General features: G+C 36.6%; 1 protein-coding gene across 3 annotated transcripts in view; it reads left to right on the top strand.

Annotated features, from left to right (window-relative positions):
• Positions 1-22,879, top strand: part of LOC133172666 (ryanodine receptor-like) — a 98,112-nt gene that overhangs the window by 14,206 nt on the left and 61,027 nt on the right. For all 3 annotated transcript variants that reach the window (XM_061307616.1, XM_061307633.1, XM_061307624.1), the window contains exons 12-52: positions 310-431; positions 543-667; positions 758-822; positions 941-1,076; positions 1,275-1,495; positions 1,610-1,743; positions 2,336-2,574; positions 2,747-2,936; positions 3,144-3,354; positions 3,810-4,018; positions 4,122-4,208; positions 4,376-4,535; positions 4,864-4,937; positions 5,035-5,126; positions 5,239-5,323; positions 5,436-5,556; positions 5,671-5,767; positions 5,949-6,150; positions 6,271-6,375; positions 6,567-6,686; positions 6,787-6,941; positions 7,333-7,434; positions 7,942-8,001; positions 8,156-8,966; positions 9,073-9,343; positions 9,618-9,804; positions 9,891-9,972; positions 10,091-10,212; positions 10,867-10,942; positions 11,055-11,234; positions 11,361-11,510; positions 12,783-12,898; positions 13,005-13,060; positions 13,175-13,273; positions 13,610-13,708; positions 13,797-14,079; positions 14,651-14,775; positions 14,952-15,100; positions 15,241-15,463; positions 16,293-16,422; positions 16,527-16,766. In XM_061307616.1, coding sequence (XP_061163600.1) covers positions 310-431; positions 543-667; positions 758-822; positions 941-1,076; positions 1,275-1,495; positions 1,610-1,743; positions 2,336-2,574; positions 2,747-2,936; positions 3,144-3,354; positions 3,810-4,018; positions 4,122-4,208; positions 4,376-4,535; positions 4,864-4,937; positions 5,035-5,126; positions 5,239-5,323; positions 5,436-5,556; positions 5,671-5,767; positions 5,949-6,150; positions 6,271-6,375; positions 6,567-6,686; positions 6,787-6,941; positions 7,333-7,434; positions 7,942-8,001; positions 8,156-8,966; positions 9,073-9,343; positions 9,618-9,804; positions 9,891-9,972; positions 10,091-10,212; positions 10,867-10,942; positions 11,055-11,234; positions 11,361-11,510; positions 12,783-12,898; positions 13,005-13,060; positions 13,175-13,273; positions 13,610-13,708; positions 13,797-14,079; positions 14,651-14,775; positions 14,952-15,100; positions 15,241-15,463; positions 16,293-16,422; positions 16,527-16,766 — 6,511 coding nt within the window. The remainder of the gene's footprint in view (positions 1-309; positions 432-542; positions 668-757; positions 823-940; positions 1,077-1,274; positions 1,496-1,609; positions 1,744-2,335; positions 2,575-2,746; positions 2,937-3,143; positions 3,355-3,809; positions 4,019-4,121; positions 4,209-4,375; positions 4,536-4,863; positions 4,938-5,034; positions 5,127-5,238; positions 5,324-5,435; positions 5,557-5,670; positions 5,768-5,948; positions 6,151-6,270; positions 6,376-6,566; positions 6,687-6,786; positions 6,942-7,332; positions 7,435-7,941; positions 8,002-8,155; positions 8,967-9,072; positions 9,344-9,617; positions 9,805-9,890; positions 9,973-10,090; positions 10,213-10,866; positions 10,943-11,054; positions 11,235-11,360; positions 11,511-12,782; positions 12,899-13,004; positions 13,061-13,174; positions 13,274-13,609; positions 13,709-13,796; positions 14,080-14,650; positions 14,776-14,951; positions 15,101-15,240; positions 15,464-16,292; positions 16,423-16,526; positions 16,767-22,879) is intronic.

Here is a 22,879-nt window from a genome sequence, read left to right on the forward strand (position 1 = left end):
ATCAGTAGGAAAAAAAGAGTAGGCAAAGTGGAGGAAAAGGGTATGTAGGTCAAAAAGATAGGAGTAGGCAAGATGGAGGAAAAGAAGGTAAGTAAGTCAAATAGAAGGGAGTGAGCAAAGTGGAGGAAAAGAAGATATGAAGTACTTGTTTTCTTAATTAAGTCACTGCCGTATTAAGCATTTCTTAGACAGAAGATAGTGTAAAAGCTTAAAAGTTAGTTTTTGTGCATGTTTTTAGTACTCATTCATTTCTCCGTAGGGTTTTTGGTTTTGATAATCATTGCTTATTCTCTATTGTTAAAAATTCAGGCTGTGATGTTAGTGGAAGGACATATGGATGATGGGTTTACATTCTCTAGAGCCCAGGAAGAGGAATCAAGGTCAGCTCGAGTCATACGCAAGTGCCAGTCAATCTTCCATAGGTTTAACAAGTAAGTACCTTCATTTTGCATTTGTGATTATATTTTTGATTGATTTAAAAATGATGCTCTCTGAAGAAATGTAGAGGAGATACAGATACATCATCACTACTGTTCTTGCAGTGTTCTGGACACTTTGAAAACAGAAGGGCGATCTGGAGCAGCATGGTCTAGGATAACTCTATCAGAAGTCCTAAAATGTTTGGAAGATTTGATAGAGTATTTTGCACAACCTGACAAAAATGAAGGTAATATTTCCATAGAGAAAACATTCTAGTCCATATTTTCCACCCGAGCTTCTGGTGGATTTTGAATCCTCACTCTTCTTTTGTTTTCAGAACATGAAGAGAAACAGAACAAGCTGAGAGCTTTACGTAACAGACAAGACTTATTCCAAGAGGAGGTGAGGAGATTCATTTTTTCATGAAAAACAAGTTTACATGTAGGTTGATAAATGGCTCAGTCATTTGTTAGATATTATGAGTAAATTAATAACATTATTGAGGTGTATTGATTTCTAGGGTATGATAGCAATGATTCTGGAGACCATTGACAAGTTCAGTCAGTACAAGAGTCCTCGTCACTTTGCTCACTATGCAGGAGAAGAGGCTACAGACAAATATGAAGACATTGCCAGTTACCTCTACCTCTTGTTGGGTACAGTATACTACAATGTTTCAAAGTTCATCAAACAAATTAGTCTTTACTTTTTTAAAGTACAACTGCTTGAAATTTATTAAAATCTATATATACAACTGAAATTGTGTATTAATCAATGCTTTCAGTGTTTTTCATTTCTTTTAAAAGTGGAAGTTATTGAATTTGTTTGATAATTGTTTTGATGTTTGTTATTAGCTGCCATGATTCAGGGTAACCGTGCCAATTGTGCCCAGTTTGCCCAGTCTTACCGCCTGGACTGGTTAGTGAGGAGGCTGGAAGGGCAGCAGTCCTCTAAAGGTGTGCTGGACGTCCTACACTGTGTACTGATAGACAGTCCCGAGGCCCTGAACATGATCAAGGAAAAACACATTATCACAATCATATCACTCATAGACAGGCATGGGCGGGATCCCAAAGTAAGTGGATAAACAAACCATTGATTATAAAAAAAATTCTGGATCAGATTTTTTCCCCTCTTATGTGCTGTTAAAAAAAGTCAGTCATTGAGCTCTGCTATTCCTTACTGATAGGTTCTGGATGTGTTGCGGTCATTGTGTGTTGGTAATGGTGTTGCTGTGAGAACAAATCAAAATCTGATCTGTGATAACCTTTTACCTGGCAAGGACTTACTGCTGCAGACTAGCCTCATCAACCACGTATCAAGGTAAGCTGTATCAACTGTGTATCATAGTAAGCATCATCAGCTAGGTATCATCAGCTTTGTGTCATGGTAAACCTCATCAACTGTGTATCATGGTGAGCCTCATCAGCTATGCATCATGGTAAACCTCATCAACTTTGTATCATAGTAAGCCTCATCTCATCTATGAATCAAAATTTGCCTCAACTATGCATCATGTGAAGCCTCATTGACTATGTATAATGGTTAGCCACATCAACTATGTATCATGATAAGTCCCATCAACTATGTATCATGTTAAGCCATATCAACCTTTGTATCATGGAAAGCTTCATTAGCAATATCTCAAGGTAAGCCTCATCAACCATGTATCATGGTAAGCCTCATCAACTATAAACCAAAGTTTGCCTCATCAACCATTACACCTATCAAGGTGAGCTTAAGATTTTACAAAACACTTTTCCATTGTTTGTAGAATAGAAGTGCACAGTATATATGCAGATGTGGATTTATTTCAAATTTACTACAGTAATTCTGGATTATTAACTAAAAACTGGAATGGCTTGAAGTTAGAAAAGAAATGTTATGAATTCATTGATATGTATTTGAATTGCAGTATAAGGCCAAATATATATGTTGGTGTTAAAGAGGGATCTTCCATGTACAAGAAGTGGTATTTTGAAGTAGTCGTCACTCAGTTTGAAGCAGCCAATCATCTTCCACCTGTACTTAGATTGGGCTGGGCCAACACAGAGGGCTTCATACCATACCCAGGAGGTGGTGAACACAAAGGTGGAAATGGCATTGGAGATGATCTGTATTCATATGCATTTGATGGAGTCAACTTGTGGACAGGTTAAAATGCATATCTGTTTGGATTCTGTCATTCATTTTGAATAATTAACTGTGGTAGAATGTAATGTATATGAGACATTTTAAGTTTCATAGGGTTATGTTGAATATTCTTAAGATTAGGGTAATGTATCTCACTGCATGCAATATTCATAACAGCTTAATTTTCTTCTAGGTGGTAAGAGCAAGACTGTGAGGAGTTCTGGGGATACCTTTAAACCTGGAGACATTATTGGCTGTGGCATTGACCTTACTATCCCACAGATTATCTTCTCTGTCAATGGAAAACAAGTCCTGGGCTTCTTCAAAGACTTCAATCTGACAGGACTATTCTTCCCGGTTATAACTATGTCTGCCAAAGTTGGGTAGGTCAAACAAAGAATGTTATATGGTATTATCTCCATACTCAAGGACTGCTTATCATTTGATGATCATGATGCTGAAAATAGAAGTCAATAACTGAACTTCAGAATAACCTCAAATTAAGTGACAGAAAGTGTTCTTGATGTTCTTGTACACTGTGTCTTAGTTGACTCACTTAAGACTCATGTTTTTGGTATTATTTTTAACAGTGCCCGCTTCATGCTGGGTGGAGAACATGGTCGACTGAGTCATGGCCCTCCCCAGAGTCACTCGGCGGTGGTAGAGTCTCTGATGCCCAGGGACAGGCTGAGACTGGACCCCTGCTTTGTGTTTGGAGAAGTGTCAAAGAATGTTCTGAGTGGACCAACAGAAATTACAGACTATGTTCCCTTTGTGCCAAAAGCTATAGATACCTCAAATGTAATTATCATTCTCTTCTTTAATTTGTCCTTTAGAAATAGGCATGGAACAAAAAAGAGATCAGTTTCATTTCTAGTGGATAAAGTCAGAGTTAAATATCAATGGATCAGAGTTGATTGTTATCTCACAAAATTTCTGATGAGCTACATGTTCAGAAAATTTGAGTTCAAAATATTTTGAAAAGAGAATGACTTGAGGATTTTAAGGGAAAAAAAAATGTCATTCTTGAAGGAAAGCATCATCATACAGCTGGATTAATCAATGTGCTTTCAAAGAGGAAAATCCTGCTTTTGTTAGATGATGTGTCATGACTCATCCCATCCTTGGGTTACTTAATGCTGGTCTGACTATACTTCATTCTTATTTTGTAGATATAAAAATGTTTTTACATTTAGGATTTATTGAATGATGTCTCTATTCCATCTTTCTAAACATAAAAATTAAATGTTTTGTAGATTCAGTTACCAGTGTACATAGAAAAAGTAAGAGACCGTTTAGCTGAGAACCTGCATGAGATTTGGGCTGTCAGTAAAATAGAGCAAGGCTGGAAGTATGGAGAAATCAGAGACGATCAAAAGAAAACCAATCCCTCTCTCACCAATTTTGAAAAACTTCCCAAATCAGAGAAGAAATATGTAGTGACAGTTGCCTATGAAACACTGAGGTGAGGAAGTTCTCCATTAGATTGCTGTTACTTTTGTAAATGGATCAGAAAATGTATTCATATAAAAGAACATATGACATATGCACTTATATTTTATTTGTAGAACACTTCTGGCTATTGGTTACCATATATCAATGGATGCTCAGAAGAAGGAAAACAACAGGCTCAAGATGGTTAAACTTGGCAATGAGTAAGTTCACTACTGAGGCTTGTGTGATAGTGCAAAAACATTTATAAAAATAATTTTTCTATTGCCAGTTTAATGTGTTCCTCAAATGAAGCATTTACAAATTAGACATTAAAGTGAGAAGTGGTGATTTACAAGTACATTAAAATTTAATGATCGGTTTCCAACAGTTTTCTGCAGAGCAATGGCTATAAGCCAACACCTTTGGACTTGTCCACTGTACAGATGAGTGAGGTCCTGGAGGACTTGGTAGACATGTTGGCAGAAAACACACATAATGTGTGGGCCAAGGACAGAATCAAACATGGCTGGACTTATGGATTATATGAGGTATGATTAAACATTCCTATGATGTGTGATAAAGTATTGAAAGAACGTGAATATAGGGAATGCTTCAACTAGAACTATCAGATGTATGAGCTCTTTGTTCAGATGTATGAGCTCTTTGTTCTTTGAGACTTAGATTTTAAATTTCAAAAGGTTTTGAGGTAGTGTAGTCACCTTAATTAATGATTAATCAGTTGTCCATGTAGTCTTAGAGTATACTGGAGAGAAAAACATCACTGAGGTTTATTCAAGATTGAATTCAAAGATTTCTTAATCTATTAAACATTAATGTCATTTGTGAAATTATTTCTATGTTTTACCTAAAATATAGGATACAGCAAACAAAAGAAGCCCATTCTTGGTACCATACAGCAGAGTTGATGAAAAAATCAAGAAAGCAAATAGGTATTATCATTACTGAAAGTTTGGGGATTAGTAAAAAAAAAAAAAAAAAGGTAACTATTGCTGCTTTTATATTTATATAATTGGGATGATATTTTAGGGAAGAAGCCAACCAGACTGTGAAGACATTGCTGGCCTATGGTTATAATTTAGAACCACCCACAAGTGAAATGGGGGAAAGTTCTCTCAAAGGTCAGCAAAAGTAGAGTGTATTAGATGTAAAAAAAATTGTTGATTTCTCTGCTGTAATTGCTATACACGTAATTGTTTTTTCAATATATATATATATATTTTTGTTGTTTAGCTCATGTCAGTGAGAAAATGGAGAAACTGAACAAAACTAGGACCTACAGAGCTGAAACCACATACGGAGTGACTTCTGGAAAATGGTGAGATGTAATAGCTTTGATAATGAAAATCTGGTTTTTATTTTGCAAAAAATCAATTTTATAATTCATCCTTCTAAATGATATACTAACTGTGTTGACACTGATTTTGTAGGTATTATGAATTTGAAGTTATTACTGCTGAGTTCATGAAAGTAGGCTGGGCTAAGATTTCTCTTGATTCAAGTACAGAACTGGGCTTAGATGGCAGTTCCTATGCATTTGATGGCTTTGGGGTAAGTGAATAAGACCAGGTACTAAAAGATGTGACTGAATTTCTATTTTCTTGTACTAAGCATTTGATTTTCTGACATTCAAATGTACATCAAACATAAATTTATGTAACCCAGGGAAGGAAATGGAATCATGGAGCTGAACCTTATGGAAAACTCTGGAAGACTGGTGATGTTATAGGATGTATGCTGGATCTCAATGACAAAACCATCAGTAAGTCAAACTTTCAATCTGGGGATCATTAATTTTCAATTATCTAAAATGTCAACAACAGAAGTGATAGTCATCATCAACCTTGCATGATCACTGGTTACTACTATCATTCCTGTTTATAAATGGTTGATATTGATTATAAGTTAGCAGTTTTTATAATAAAGAATCTATTTAATTACAGCATTTTCTCTGAATGGTGAGCTGATGATGGACTCTATGGGTCAGGAGATAGCCTTCCGAGGGGTGGAGACAGGAGAAGCATATGTCCCTGCCGTTACCCTCAGCTGTCACCAGCAGTGCAAACTCAATCTCGGCCAAGATGTAAACACACTCAAATTCTTCACCTGCTGTGGTCTGCAGGAGGGATATGAACCATTTTGTGTGTATGTATGAAACTTACTTGATATGGATCATTTTTAATGAGTTGATTGTAGAGTATTTTGACTTGTAAGAGAATCTCACACTTGCTATATTTACATGTAATAAAAGTGTACATTTTGCAGCAATATGACCCGACAGATGACACTTTGGTATGGGAAGGAGTTAGCTTTGTTTGGTGACATTGGAGAGGATCATCCACGACTGCAGGTGCAAAGAATCCCAGGGGCGTAAGTATTGAAGAACTTAATAATATGAAAGATATTGTTCCCTTGACTCTCCTCTAAATTCTATTCTATACTTACAGTTGTATGTAAATTACTGCAGGTTCTTTATAATGCGCTTGGCTTTAATTGTTATGATTAAATACAAATAGTCATATTAAAGATAGGAATAGGATAAAACTGTTGCTCTTTTGCAGGAAAAATGTCACCCCTTGCTTAAAAGTGTTATCAAAAACTTTTGGAACATTGGAGAAGGTGCACTTGGAATACCTTCGTCTTGGACTTCCTGTGATCTGCAAAGATGAATTTGTCACAAGGTAGATTTCCAGAATGGTGAAAAAAGCCATATATTACACACTACAATCTTTGATCACCTCTGATGTATTTGTAAGCACATGTCTTCCTTTTGTAAAACAGGTCTGCAACATATCCTACAGCCTATGAGAGACGCATGAACTTGGAAAACATTCGTAGACATGAAATGGACATCCAGGAAGAGAGTGGCTACTCTCTCAATGACTTGGACACAACAATGGAAAATGGGTCGCTGGACAACAGTCGAATCCTTACAGGTAGAAACTGACCAATGTTAATGACCACAGGTTGTTTTTACTTTGGGGAAGAAATTGTTAAGTGTGGTGAAAGTTATTGAATTACAACAGAGGGCATAGAAAGCACTAGATAATTGTGATTGTTTGTGAGAATTAGAATAGAATGTAGGATGGTCTTTGACTAACTGTCAACTAAGTTGAAACTTACATGCATTTTACTAGCTGGTGGTATTTATATTATAGCTCCTCAAGTCAACTTTTTAATTAGCAGAGAGTAAGAGACAGTGATTAAAATTACTAAATAATTAAACAGTGTAAGAATGTCGGTTATAATGGTTAGATGCTGCATGTACATTAGAACTGATTAACCAAGTGTCTAGCATGGACTTGGAATGGCATGATTTTTACACAGCAGATACTAAACAAGCCAGCAGTCCCTCCAGCAGTGGGCCCAGTGATGCGACCCAGCCAGAGGCTGCCCCTGTAACCCCCGTCAATGGGGAAACCTCCATACGTAAGTCTGGTTAGAAATCACCTCTTAACCTGTCCAGGTGCTCTGTGTTACAGCATTGTATGTTCACAATGTGGTGTTAATCTTTATGATAAAGAGATTACATACTAAAGCTTGTCTTTAGTTTGCTGAAAGGTATTGGGATTTTTCTCCAATAATGGGTGAATAAGATGCAGGCACAGTACAAGAACTTATCAAATCTCAGATCTTGTATGAATAATTACATAACAACTTACAACTGATATAGTGAGGAAATGATGACATATACATTGTTTGTCCAGCATGTGCATTTTACATACGTTACTTGGTATTTGTGTGCTATTTGTGTGCATTAACAGGTGGTTTGTCAGGCTTCCATAACATTAAATGCTTATACAAGTAATCATTTAGTATAAATTTTATAAGCTCTAATTTTGTTTTTAAAAATACCATGTAAAACATATTCACATTTTTTTCTTCTAATTGTTATCAAATGAAATCCTTCAATTTAGGTATATTACATGTTTTTAGATGAAGATGATGAGGAATATGCAGAAGACATGATGAATGGTGACACAGACTACAGAAAATGTAAATATCAGTTGCAAAAATATTGTAGCATGTCCATTAGTTTAGATTCCTGGAAAGAAAAAGAATTCTTCATGTTTGTTAATTATTTATGACATGTTGTCATGATTCTAGTAGACTACCGGGTAGTTTTCACATGTGTGTTTTGTAATTTCAGCTGGTTATTCAGAAGATGCTGACTTCAATCAGTCAACAGCTAGTGATCGTCGTAAAAAATATCTGGACAAAAGTGGTCGCCACTCATTAGATGATACAGCACAGGACAAGATGTCAACGTCTAGAATTAAACCCGCCTCCAGTGAGTCTCGTCTCAGTGGCACAGACAAGCCAGGGTTGAATGTTCCTGAGGGGAAGAGATCATCCTCCAAATTATCCCTCTTGGGAGACAAACTCATGGATACTGCAAAGTCCATTGGAGATAAGAAGTCTAAAACTGGAAGGTCCCCTTTTCCCAGTATTTTCAAGAAGTCCAAAGGACAAGACACTCAACAGGATGGCAAGAGGACTAGGAGTGTAGAGTATGGGAGCATAGACAGAAGAGTGCACCCAGGACACAGTCACAAGGAACACCATAAACCGCCCAACAAGGCAGCCACACTGCCCATGTCAAGGACAGGCAACTCCATGGAGAGTGACACAGGAGGCTCCACACCGGCTCCAGTCATCAACATTGAGGCTCCAAGGGGGATGATTCCCTATGAATTCCAGGATGCCATTGGCAGACGGCGCCACAGTGAAGGATCAGATGCAGAGATCTCCGATGCTGAGCTGAGTGAGTTACAGGCTATGGCTGATATGATAGATGAGTATCACTATGCGGTGCGTGTTTTACCAGGACAGGACCCTGCTCAGGTGTTTGTGGGCTGGGTGACTCCAGGTTTCCACTTCAGTGAAGCTGCTTTTGATATGAAGAAAACAAGACATGTAGTCTTAACAACACTAGAATCTGATCATACTCTGAAGCAAAGGTAATGAAAAGCCATGAACTTGAAACTTGTACATTGGAATTCAACAAGTCTATGATAATAAACTTCATATATTTAATTTCTATCTCACATTCTGTAAATATTTCAGTGTTAGTAGGAAGAATTGTTACATGGTATCAGCAGGAGACCTTCAGCAGAGGTATGCAGGCCTGAGTCAGGAGAGCTCTGGGAAGCGAACCTCCCCAGGGTTTGTGGTGGGCTGTTTTATTGACACCAGCACTGGTCTCCTGTCCTTCACTGTTAACGGTAAAGAAGTAGCCAACAAGTACCAGGTAGAGCCAGGAACTCGTCTGTTTCCAGCGGTCATCTGTGAACCAACCATCAAAGAGATGCTGCAGTTTGAACTGGGCCATACAAAGGTTTCTGTTGTTTAGATGAATGGTTTTACAGCTTCATTGTTTCAATAATCTGTTTAAATCAGAGTTTTTAATATACATGTACAAGTACTTTAAGGGAAAATAAAATTTAAAAAAAAAGTCTGGGAGGCAACAATGAAGGAAGTTGTGATCCATGTCTGAAAATTTCTAATTAATTATCCCTCTATTACATACATGCATTAAAATTGTATTTTTGATTTATTATGTACCGGTAGTCACTTTAGAATGAGAAAATTGGGTTATTAATTATTTTTAGTACACACTACCTCTATCTGCTGCTGTGTTCAGGGGCCCTAAACAGGTGATCCCAGCCTGTCCCCCCAGGCTGGATGTACAAGTCCTGAACCCCAGCTGCTGGGGCAGAGTTCCCTCAAATAGTCTCAAGATACACACCCTCAAAATGTCAGAAATCAAAGGATGGAGCATGCTTTGTGATGATGCAGGTATTAATGTTATAGATTTGATTTTGATAGAAGTGGGAAGATGTTACTATTTTGACAGTTGAAAAATTCTTATGGCTATTTTACAGTTGAAATTCTCAGTGTGTACATACCAGAAGAAGATAGAAGCATTGATATTTTAGAACTGGTTGAAAACCAGTCATTACTGGAGTAAGTACTTGTATCTTAGTATTCTTAAGATAATCTCTCTGAGTGTTATCATCAGTCTTAAAAGTTTACATTATACATGTATATGAATGACTAGTAATTGTATGCTTTCTTCTCCAAGGTTTCATGCCAAAACATTGGAATTGTATATGGCAGTCTGTTATCATGGTAATCACAGAGTTTCTCATGCTCTGACACATCACATTGACATGCGGCAAATGATGTTTTGCATACAGAGCCAGTGTAAGTCAGTCTTGTATTTTCTTTAAATCTTATGCAGTTACCGTGTACATGTAGCGAACCCAAGGAAAACTCGATATTTGATTCTTGGTTGCATTCACCAAGTAGATATTGTTAAATCACTCATTTTGGGGGGGATGTCTGTTTTCCTGGTATGAAGAGACCCACAAAATGTTAAAAATGTTAATTTTCCAATATATGTATAACGCAGCGAAAATGTCTTCAGCCTCAAAATCAAATCCCCATGAACCATTATTTTTTCTTACAACCAAGAAAATTTGACCCCCCAAAAATAAGTGATTTTACAGCACATTATGCAAATTGATTTTTTTTATTAACAATTTTATTTGAAATTGTGAAGGTTCAGTATAAATGCTACTGAAAGTGTAAGGTCCTATGTGAATATCAGTGATACACTGGAATTTGTGGAAAGCTCATATTGTATACAAACTCTAATTAGTGACTACCATATGTGGACAACAAAGACTACTATATATTGGTGATTTTCTATACATGTACCATGTATGTATATGTTGTACAATGCACCTTCATATAAATAAGGCCATAATTGAGAGCCTAATCACTTAAATTAAATAGGAATAATTGTATACTAAGATAACATTGGTTGTCAATATATCTATGTTTTCATCATGATAGCTCTTTGTGGGCCACTGAGGATGGGATATCATGACTTGCTGATTGCCATGCATCTGGAGTCACATGCGACTGCAAGGTAAAAAAAAACAAAAAAAAAAACAATGTAATGAGTTTAGTTAAAATAAAATTCGAGAGAAATCTAAAATGAGTTATATCTTAAGTTTTTGTGTAAATATTTCTTGATTCAGACAAATGACCCAGAATGAGTACATCATTCCGTTGACTCCCACCACCAAGGAACTGAGTCTGTATCGCCGTCCTAGTAATCAGGACAGCCAGTTCAAAATCAAACACTCCATACCAAACATGGACGCCAGTGTGTCCATCCGTCCTACTCTGTACATCACAGAGAAACAGATAGAAACCAGGTCAGCATTCCTTCACCCAGTCCAATCTAAGATGCATGCAAAAATAACAAATGAAGATTTTTGAATGGAAAAATTGTGGCAGTCATTTATTAATATTATGCAAAATAATTCATTTCATTGTTCCAGAGTCAAAGAAGCAGGACAAGATTCCACATCTCCCTTCTTCCCCATTGAGAAGCTGAAGGAACATGTTCTGTGTGCCTTACGGGATGCCACCATAAAGGGAGCCGCCCACATCAGAGATCCTGTGGGGGGAAGCAATGCTGATCTTTTTGTGTTAGTAGACAGATACAATAGAAAAGTTATTAAAAAAATCAAATCTATTATTGATTTGTCTGTACCTATGAATCTTTCTACAATGGCTAAGGAATGTAAACTCCATGCACTGTATTATTTTAAAATAATGAATATTAATCGTTGGATTTTGAAATTCTACACTTCAGTGTAAAATTATTTTTCTGGTCATAGAATATTGTGTTTTTCAAAGTAAAGAAACTGGGGGGATAAGCCGAGCCATATGCCTACATAACGATCGATAAAAAATCAATAAATTCATTTTACAAAAATTTCACTTTTTGTTGAATGAATGTAATGCTTATTACCATTTGCATATAAATTTGACAAAACCTGAATACTGTAACAGCGAAAATGATTCTGATTAACACAACAAAATGGCATCACGCTCAATTTTTACAGAAACTGACATAAATTGGATGATATAACTACATTTTTTAAATAGAGTGGGTCATCGTACCATTTTTTTGAGAACGATTAATGAAAGGCAATGGAAAGATGTTGCTTTTTACACTTGCAAAAATTTGGTATGAAGACCCACTCTACATAAAAAATTGAGTTAACTTACTGAAATTTTCACCGTGGTCTTAAAAAATTCTAAGTCCAAAAACGCTTGCTAAATATAGAGAACTGTATGCTATTTAAAGGGTAATGTTAGTGTGACTCCGTGGTCTAGTGGTTAGCGATGAGCTCTTCAAAGGGACGTTTATTGAGGAAAGTGTTCGAGTCATGCTCTGATTTTTTTTTTTTTTTTTTTGGTTTTAATTTTGTTTTACTTTATAAAAAAAATGTCTATAGGAATAACATATTTTTCACTGGAAATAAAATATATACATGTAGTAATAAACTTATTTACAGTAAATTATTTAAAATGCCGGATAAAAATTATAATAGAAATTTGAATACTTTTATTCCCGTTTTATTTATTTTAAATAAAAGCGCTTCTAGATCACCATTATCATTATATACGATGTTAACATTTTTATAATATCTCCACAATAAGTGTAAACACTCAATATGCAGATTAATTAATAGAAGTCCTTACCCATGTTAGACATTTGTAACAGTAAATGAAAGTCAACTGTTTAGTTTGTTTAGAATATAAATATCATTTTGAAAACTACGGTAAACATTAAAATGCTTAAGTAAATTCGAACAATTGAGAGATTTTTTCCAATAAATTTTCTTGCATAGCCGAAAAATGGGCATGGGCACATGGCTCGTCTTATCCCCCCAGATTCTTTATTTTTGTAGACCATTGCTTAAAATGGTGGATAATCTGCTGGTGATGGGTGAGCTGACAGATGATGATTTAATCTATGTGTTACGGTTGATTGACCCTGAAGCTTTTGATGACCACTACATTCCAGGTAACAAAAAGAAAAAACAGTATTATCTTGACTGTGTTATTTACAAAACTTAATTTGTATAGCATTGATAGAGATACAAGCACAATATCTACCATGAATATTGTAGGGAACAAGAAGGAAGGAATTCTAAACATGAAGCTGGATGAGGCAGTCAAATTGGAGGTGAGTAATTTTTTTATACGGTATCCATTCCTATCTGTGGCTCTGAACTTTAAATTGTATATATTATATATTATATATATATCATATATATTTGTTTTGAAATAATATTCTTAGATGTGCCACTTCTTACAACACTTGTGTGACCTTCAACTTCGACACCGCGTGGAGTCTGTGGTGGCGTTCTCTGATAATTACGTGGAGTCTTGTCAGAATGTAGGTGCACCTGTCTCCTAATGTTTCAAAGAATTACCTTTAATTTTACTTGCTTGCTTATGATGAAGACTCTTTTAGCTAAAGAAATCACAAAAGAATATTTACATACTTAAACCAGCACCAGGGTTATTTCTGCCCCATGTCATTTTATTCCTATCATAGTTGTAAATTTAAATTCACTCTGACAGTTTTGGTAAAAGAAACATAACTCTAGCTGTTGGAATTCAACCCTTTGAATTCACGTACATGTACAAGGTTGAAAGGGGCAAAATAGAATGTGGGGCAAAAACTCAATTTATACATGTACAATATTACAAGTATGTGTATCTATTGTAGGACCAGAAGAGGAGGTACATTGAGATCAAGCAGTCAGACCTACCCTCTGCTGTTACAGCTAAAATGACAAGGGAATTCCGCTGTCCGCCAGCTGAACAGGTATTTCCAGTAAAGTTAGCTTTTTGATATTTTTAGAGGGCATTAACTGCACAGATATAACGGAATGAATTAATCTATTAACTTTCAGATGAGAAATTTGCTGGCATTCAAAAATCCAGAAGAATTGGAAGAACCAGTTCAGTATTCCCCATTCCAAGAAGAGATGCATGCAAGACTCTGGCAATTCCATGAGAGTTTGATACACCATTGTTCCATGCCCACAGCCCCAGAGGTGGAGGGGGAGGAGGGAGAAAGAGAAAAGACTGAGGAGAAACCACCACCCTCCACGGGCGAGAAACTTTTACAGCTGGTGTGGAAGGCCAAGGAAGAGGCCCCAGCCATTGTGGAGGGCCGAGGAGACTCTGCTCCAGGTCAGGCTCATTTGTAGTCAGATCTTCTGTGAACTTTTTAGTTTTTAGTTTTAGAGTTAGTCTTTATAGAAATAAAGTAGAAGTCAATTGCTTGTCTTTTGGGAGTAATTTTATTTATTAGAGCCCCGCTCTGTGGGTGCCCTGTAGTGATCAGTTTGTCCGTCCGTCTGTCCTTCCAAGATCTCTTGTCTGGAGCATATCTTCTCTCTCCTTGGCCCAATCTGGCTCATACTTCACCCATAGAGTGCCTTTGGGTAAGGGGTGTGCAGTGACCTTGAACCATGTTTCTAGGTCTAAGGTTAAGGTCATAGCAGAATTATATGAAAAATCCTTGTCTGGAGCTTATCTTCTCTCCCCTTGGTCTAATGTGGCTCATACTTCACTCAGAGAGTGCCACTGGTCAATGAATGTGCAGTGACCTTGAATGAAGTTTGTAGGTCAAGGTCCATTTGCATGTAAATTATTTTATTGAAGTTAATGTGTGATATTTTTCAATTCTCTTAAAAATTCCCAACACAGTTAATTAGATAACAGGACTTTAAATTGTAAATTAAGATTTAATCATTTTTAGCAACTCTTCAAAATTTGATACAACACACTGTGATTAAGTGGGCTGAAGAACATACAATCCAAAACCAGGACCTAGTGAGAGAGATGTTCTGTTTGCTTCACAGGCAGTATAATGGCATAGGAGAGGTAAATCAAATTTAAATGAAATTTTATTGTTTAATATTCCTGTTTCACAAGGAAGTGAATTTTAATTTGATGTTTGATATTATTAAAAAAAATGGATTGGGCATATTTATAAGACTGTGGAAGAAAGGTATATGTTTGTAAAAATAAGTGAAAAATTGTTATATTGTAAATTACAGCAACTGATGGCATTAGAAAAGGCTTATGTGATAAGTATTGGAAGTAAAGATGACATTAAACAGCTGTTGAGAGCTTTAGGAAACATACGATCTCTGCTATTGGTACAGGCTGGACCCAGTGAAGAAGATCTCATGAAAAACAGCCTCAAGTGAGTTCTCATGAAGGGGACCACAAAATGTGTATTAATTTCAACAAAATATTTCTGATATCATAAGCATTCTAATGGAAAGATAATTGTTAAATACATGTTGATTTTACATGAAATAATCAAATTGACCCTTATTGCAGAGAACTGATGGACAACAAGGTGTTTTTCCAGCACCCTGACTTGATGCGAGCCCTCTGTGTTCATGAGACAGTGATGCAACTAATGGTCAACACACTGAACAAAGCACAGCAACAACAACAGTCTGCCAACAGTGCCATGGCAGAACTTATCTCCTCCCAGCAGGGAAGGCGTGGCTCCTTCATTCCCTCAGGGACGTTCGACAGCCTGGTGGAGCATACCAAGGTAATGACCAACTCCACTTCAACTTAGCTCCAGAATCTTTTAATATTTGTCCATTACATTTCTGCATATATATAGCTTATACATTTCTTTAAAACAAAATGTATGCCTAAACAAGGCTAATTCTCTGTCCAAATTACTGCCTTGGTGCTGTATTAAAGTGTAAAGAGAAATTATTGTAAGATTTATTCTCTTACTTTCTTTATTCACTATTCACTGAATTCTATGCTGCTAAATGTAACTCACTGCATGAAAGTCTTTTGATTTTGCACACACTGCACAGTCTATACAGGACGTTAGGAGTCAGTACTTGGTAAGTAAAATATCCACTGGGTAGAGTATATCTGTAGTAGTCTGTTGTTGTCACATATGTTTTATGTCCTGGTATGCACTTTGATGTTCAAATGCTCTATAAAAATTCAGAACATTGGTGCATTTGCCCTTCCAATGAGTTAATAATGGACATGATAACAGAAGGTGTTCCCATATTATTTAAAGGATCCTACAGCAATACTGAACTGTTTAATTGGCTAATTAGAAAATTGATGAATAACAGTATCTTCCCAAATGTTTTGTACTCCAAAAAATATCTTTATGACAACTAAATTTTAAATGAATGCAGAAAAATTCATTTGAAACTCAGTACCATTTTCATTGAGCTTACCTGTACAATGTAGTATTTTAGATCAATTCCCCCCATCCACCCCCTCCCCCATTCACCCCCTCCCCAGTTCAGATTGTACAGTATTTTATTTGGGGAATTCAGTTTGGTTTGTTAAAAATATACAAAAAGTAATGTTTGAGTTGCATATGATTATCATTTTAAATGTAGGATGCTGCAGCAGAAATGGTGGTCATGTGTTGCCGGTTCCTGTGCTATTTCTGTAGAACTAGTCGACAAAACCAGAGAGCCATGTTTGAACACCTTAGTTATCTGCTGGAAAACAGCAGTATGTTACTTGGTATGTGACTAACATTATACATTAAAATAATTCTAAATATTTACAAATATCATAAAAAAGGATCCTATCTTGGGTGGTTCATAACTTGCAATGTTGTATTTCAGCACGTCCCTCATTGCGTGGATCCTGTCCCCTTGATGTGGGCTACTCCTCCCTAATGGACAACAATGAACTGGCCCTGGCCCTCAGAGAGAGTCACCTGGAGAAGATTGCCATGTACCTGTCCAGGTGTGGCCTGCAATCCAATGCTGAGCTTACAGAGAAGGGCTACCCAGACATTGGCTGGGATCCTGTGGAGGGGGAGAGGTTCCTTGACTTCCTCAGGTTCTGTGTCTGGGTTAATGGTAAGCCTATTTGTTTTTAGCTCACCTGAGTTGAAGGCTCAATTTAGCTTTTCTAATCAAAGGACAAGATAGGCTAAGACTCTTTTTGGCTACCAGATTTATATATTTCATACACTAGTATCAGATGCATCTTGTGTATAAAAATCTCAGATAGGCAAGCTTGTGCTCTATATTTCCCGAAGTGAAAAGTGTCTCAAATTTTACGAAATTCCACCAGAATTGAGGAAATTCAGGAAAATGTCCTACTTCTGCACCCTCTTGTGGCCTACGTGTAAGCTTCTGGTTTTAAAACAAGCATCATTTTAAGTTCTTAGCTACAAACTATCACAGTTTTAACTGTGTTCTGATTTTCAAATAAGGGGCCAGATTTGGCTGTTACCATACGTTGTCCTTTGTTATTGTTGCCATTGTTTTTATAAACATTTCACATTTTCATCATCTTCTTAAATCACTGGGCAATTTCAACCTAACTTGACACAAAGGATCCTTGGTGAAAGGAGGGTTTTCATCCTCTTTTAAGGGCAGATAATTAGAAATAGTGAAAAATAGGTGGGGTCATTTTAAAAAAATTCTGAAAAAATACTGGGCCAGAAAAGATTTAACTTTTATGGAAGCTTGATCCCTGTAATAGTGTAGATTAAATTTATTGAAATCATGGCCCCAGGATTAAGGAGGGGGCAACAATAGGGGATCAAAAGTTTCACATTAGAATACATGTTTATAAGGGAAAAAATGTTTAAAATTTTGTTCTTATGAACAGGAGGACCATGATAAGTAATAATCCTTATAATCAAAACTGAGCACAGATGTTTTATGTACTAAATGTAAACATGCATCTTTTGATCTCTGTAGAGAACATTACTATGAAATTTTTAAACAATAACAAAGGTTGGCTATGAAGGCGCAACACTTGGTTTTCACAAAATGTTTGATTCTTTACAATTGAACTCAACTGTTTTGCCATTGTACAATATATTAACAAACATTTTTTAGCTCACCTGAGCTGAAAGCTCAAGTGAGCTTTTCTGATCACATTTTGTCTGTAGTCCGTCTGTCCGTCTGTCCGTCTGTCTGTAAACTTTTCACATTTTCGACTTCTTCTCCAGAACCACTGGGCCAATTTCAACCAAACTTGCCACAAAGCATCCTTGGGTGAAGGGGATTCAAGTTTGTTCAAATGAAGGGCCACGCCCTCTTTCAAGGGGAGATAATTAAGAATTAGTGAAAAATGAATAGCATCTTTAAAAAATCTTCTTCTCCAGAACCACAGGGCCAGGAAAGATGAAACTCATATGGAAGCATCCCCAGGTAGTGTAGATTCAAGTTTGTTCAAATCATGACCCCCGGGGGTAGGGCGGGGCCACAATGGAGGATCAAAGTTTTACACAGAAATATATAGGAAAAATCTTTAAAAATCTTCTTCTCAAGAACAGTAAAGCCATGAAGAGTCATATTTATATGGAAGCATCCCCAGGTAATGTAGATTCAAGTTTGTTCAAATCATGACCCCCGGAGGTAGGGTGGGGCCACAATGGAGGATCAAAGTTTTACACAGAAATATATAGGAAAAATCTTTAAAAATCTTCTTCTCAAGAACAGTAAAGCCATGAAGAGTCATATTTATATGGAAGCATTCCCAGGTAGTGTAGATTCAAATTTGTTCAAATCATGACCCCCGGGGGTAGGGCGGGGCCACAATGGAGGATCAAAGTTTTACATAGAAATATATAGGAAAAATCTTTAAAAATCTTCTTCTCAAGAACAGTAAAGCCATGAAGAGTCATATTTATATGGAAGCATCCCCAGGTAATGTAGATTCAAGTTTGTTCAAATCATGACCCCCGGGGGTAGGGCGGGGCCACAATGGAGGATCAAAGTTTTACACAGAAATATATAGGAAAAATCTTTAAAAATCTTCTTCTCAAGAACAGTAAAGCCATGAAGAGTCATATTTATATGGAAGCATCCCCAGGTAATGTAGATTCAAGTTTGTTCAAATCATGACCCCCGGGGGTAGGGCGGGGCCACAATGGAGGATCAAAGTTTTACACAGAAATATATAGGAAAAATCTTTAAAAATCTTCTTCTCAAGAACAGTAAAGCCATGAAGAGTCATATTTATATGGAAGCATTCCCAGGTAGTGTAGATTCAAATTTGTTCAAATCATGACCCCCGGGGGTAGGGCGGGGCCACAATGGAGGATCAAAGTTTTACATAGAAATATATAGGAAAAATCTTTAAAAATCTTCTTCTCAAGAACAGTAAAGCCATGAAGAGTCATATTTATATGGATGCATCCTCAGGATGTGTAGATTCAATTTTGTTCAAATCATGACCCCCGGGGGTAGGGCGGGGCCACAATGGAGGATCAAAGTTTTGCATAGAAATATATAGGAAAAATCTTTAAAAATCTTCTTCTCAAGAACAGTAAAGCCATGAAGAGTCATATTTATATGGAAGCATCCCCAGGTAATGTAGATTCAAGTTTGTTCAAATCATGACCCCCGGGGGTAGGGCGGGGCCACAATGGAGGATCAAAGTTTTACACAGAAATATATAGGAAAAATCTTTAAAAATCTTCTTCTCAAGAACAGTAAAGCCATGAAGAGTCATATTTATATGGAAGCATTCCCAGGTAGTGCAGATTCAAATTTGTTCAAATCATGACCCCCGGGGGTAGGGCGGGGCCACAATGGAGGATCAAAGTTTTACATAGAAATATATAGGAAAAATCTTTAAAAATCTTCTTCTCAAGAACAGTAAAGCCATGAAGAGTCATATTTATATGGATGCATCCTCAGGATGTGTAGATTCAATTTTGTTCAAATCATGACCCCCGGGGGTAGGGCGGGGCCACATTGGAGGATCAAAGTTTTACATAGAAATATATAGGAAAAATCTTTAAAAATCTTCTTCTCAAGAACAGTAAAGCCATGAAGAGTCATATTTATATGGAAGCATCCCCAGGTAATGTAGATTCAAGTTTGTTCAAATCATGACCCCCGGGGGTAGGGCGGGGCCACAATGGAGGATCAAAGTTTTACATAGAAATATATAGGAAAAATCTTTAAAAATCTTCTTCTCAAGAACAGTAAAGCCATGAAGAGTCATATTTATATGGAAGCATTCCCAGGATGTGTAGATTCAATTTTGTTCAAATCATGACCCCCGGGGGTAGGGCGGGGCCACAATGGAGGATCAAAGTTTTACACAGAAATATATAGGAAAAATCTTTAAAAATCTTCTTCTCAAGAACAGTAAAGCCATGAAGAGTCATATTTATATGGAAGCATTCCCAGGTAGTGTAGATTCAAATTTGTTCAAATCATGACCCCCGGGGGTAGGGCGGGGCCACAATGGAGGATCAAAGTTTTACATAGAAATATATAGGAAAAATCTTTAAAAATCTTCTTCTCAAGAACAGTAAAGCCATGAAGAGTCATATTTATATGGATGCATCCTCAGGATGTGTAGATTCAATTTTGTTCAAATCATGACCCCCGGGGGTAGGGCGGGGCCACATTGGAGGATCAAAGTTTTGCATAGAAATATATAGGAAAAATCTTTAAAAATCTTCTTCTCAAGAACAGTAAAGCCATGAAGAGTCATATTTATATGGAAGCATCCCCAGGTAATGTAGATTCAAGTTTGTTCAAATCATGACCCCCGGGGGTAGGGCGGGGCCACAATGGAGGATCAAAGTTTTACACAGAAATATATAGGAAAAATCTTTAAAAATCTTCTTCTCAAGAACAGTAAAGCCATGAAGAGTCATATTTATATGGAAGCATTCCCAGGTAGTGCAGATTCAAATTTGTTCAAATCATGACCCCCGGGGGTAGGGCGGGGCCACAATGGAGGATCAAAGTTTTACATAGAAATATATAGGAAAAATCTTTAAAAATCTTCTTCTCAAGAACAGTAAAGCCATGAAGAGTCATATTTATATGGATGCATCCTCAGGATGTGTAGATTCAATTTTGTTCAAATCATGACCCCCGGGGGTAGGGCGGGGCCACATTGGAGGATCAAAGTTTTACATAGAAATATATAGGAAAAATCTTTAAAAATCTTCTTCTCAAGAACAGTAAAGCCATGAAGAGTCATATTTATATGGAAGCATCCCCAGGTAATGTAGATTCAAGTTTGTTCAAATCATGACCCCCGGGGGTAGGGCGGGGCCACAATGGAGGATCAAAGTTTTACATAGAAATATATAGGAAAAATCTTTAAAAATCTTCTTCTCAAGAACAGTAAAGCCATGAAGAGTCATATTTATATGGATGCATCCTCAGGATGTGTAGATTCAATTTTGTTCAAATCATGACCCCCGGGGGTAGGGCGGGGCCACATTGGAGGATCAAAGTTTTACATAGAAATATATAGGAAAAATCTTTAAAAATCTTCTTCTCAAGAACAGTAAAGCCATGAAGAGTCATATTTATATGGAAGCATCCCCAGGTAATGTAGATTCAAGTTTGTTCAAATCATGACCCCCGGGGGTAGGGCGGGGCCACAATGGAGGATCCAAGTTTTACATAGAAATATATAGGAAAAATCTTTAAAAATCTTCTTCTCAAGAACAGTAAAGCCATGAAGAGTCATATTTATATGGAAGCATCCTCAGGTAGTGTAGATTCAAGTTTGTTCAAATCATGACCCCCGGGGGTAGGGCGGGGCCAAAATGGAGGATACAAATTTTACTTAGAAATATATAGGAAAAATCTTTAAAAATCTTCTTTTCATGAACAGTAAAGCCATGAAGAGTCATATTTATATGGAAGCATCCTCAGGAAGTGTAGATTCAATTTTTTTCAAATCATGGCTCCCAGGGGTAGGGCGGGGCCACAATGAAGGATCAAAGTTTTACATAGAAATATATAGGAAAAATCTTCTTCTCAAGAACAATAAAGCCATGATGAGTCAAATTTATATGGAAGCATCCTCAGGTAGTGTAGATTCAATTTTGTTCAAATGATGACCCCCGGGGGTAGGGTGGGGCCCAATGGGGGATCGAAAGTTTTACATAAGAACATATAGAAAAAAAAATTTCTTCTTAAGAACAGAAAAGCTATGTTAGTCTTATTGATATGGAAGCATCCTCGGGTAATGTAGATTCAAATTTGTTCAAATGATGACCCCTGAGATGGGGAGGAGCTACAATGGGGGATCAAATTTTTACAAAGGAAGAAATGTGAAAATTCTTTTAAAATCTTCTCAAGTACAACAAATTCATTTGTTATATTGACATGAAAGCATCATCAGGTAGTTTAAAATTCAACCCCCCCTCCCCGTTCATTACTGAACTGATTTGTGCCTTAGTCTAGCCAGTGTGCTCAGGTGAGCGATGTGGCCCATGGGCCTCTTGTTTTAAATACACATGTAATAGCAAATCCCCCTTTTATGTAACAGATTATAAGAATTGTTCTTGATTTTATTTTTTTTTTTCATTAATAAAAATGGTTATTCTGCAATAAATAATATATACACATTTACACCATCATTACATGTAATATATTACAGTTCTTATGTTAACAAAAAGTTCATTTTTAATATTTACAATATTTTAGAATACTAAGAAAATGCTGTTAATTTTCTAATATAGAAATTGAATTTAAATACTACACGATGACTGTCAAAATTTAAATGTAGTGGCTGCTGGCTCCAGAATTTTATCAGGCTCAGAAAAATGACCAGCTTACACTATAAGACCAAATTAAAAAAAAATCACACAAATAGCAAAATGGCATATGTACCAAGCAAAGCACTAAATGTAGTGATGTACTAAGGTTATTATGTTCAACAACTCAGCATTCCTTTGGACATGCTGATATACATGTATATCTTATGAAAATAACCTGTATATCTTACGAAAATAACTGGTTAAAAAAAAATTATAAACTCAACTACATGTCCACTCCACATCTATGTCAATTCATTTTTAGGTCAACTGATCAAGGCACTCAGATTACCTATTGCTGTTTTGTCCACCATTGTCTGTTAACATTTGATCATTTTCAGTTTCTTCTCTGGAACCACTGAACCAATATCAATTAATTTTGGCAGAGAACATTCATAAGTGAAAGAAAACAAAAATTGTAAAAAAAATCTT

This window comes from Saccostrea echinata, unplaced genomic scaffold (genome assembly GCF_033153115.1).
Source record: "Saccostrea echinata isolate AGI-Se365-2 ecotype Australia unplaced genomic scaffold, CSIRO_AGI_Sech_v1 ptg000002l, whole genome shotgun sequence".
Classification (NCBI taxonomy): domain Eukaryota; kingdom Metazoa; phylum Mollusca; class Bivalvia; order Ostreida; family Ostreidae; genus Saccostrea; species Saccostrea echinata.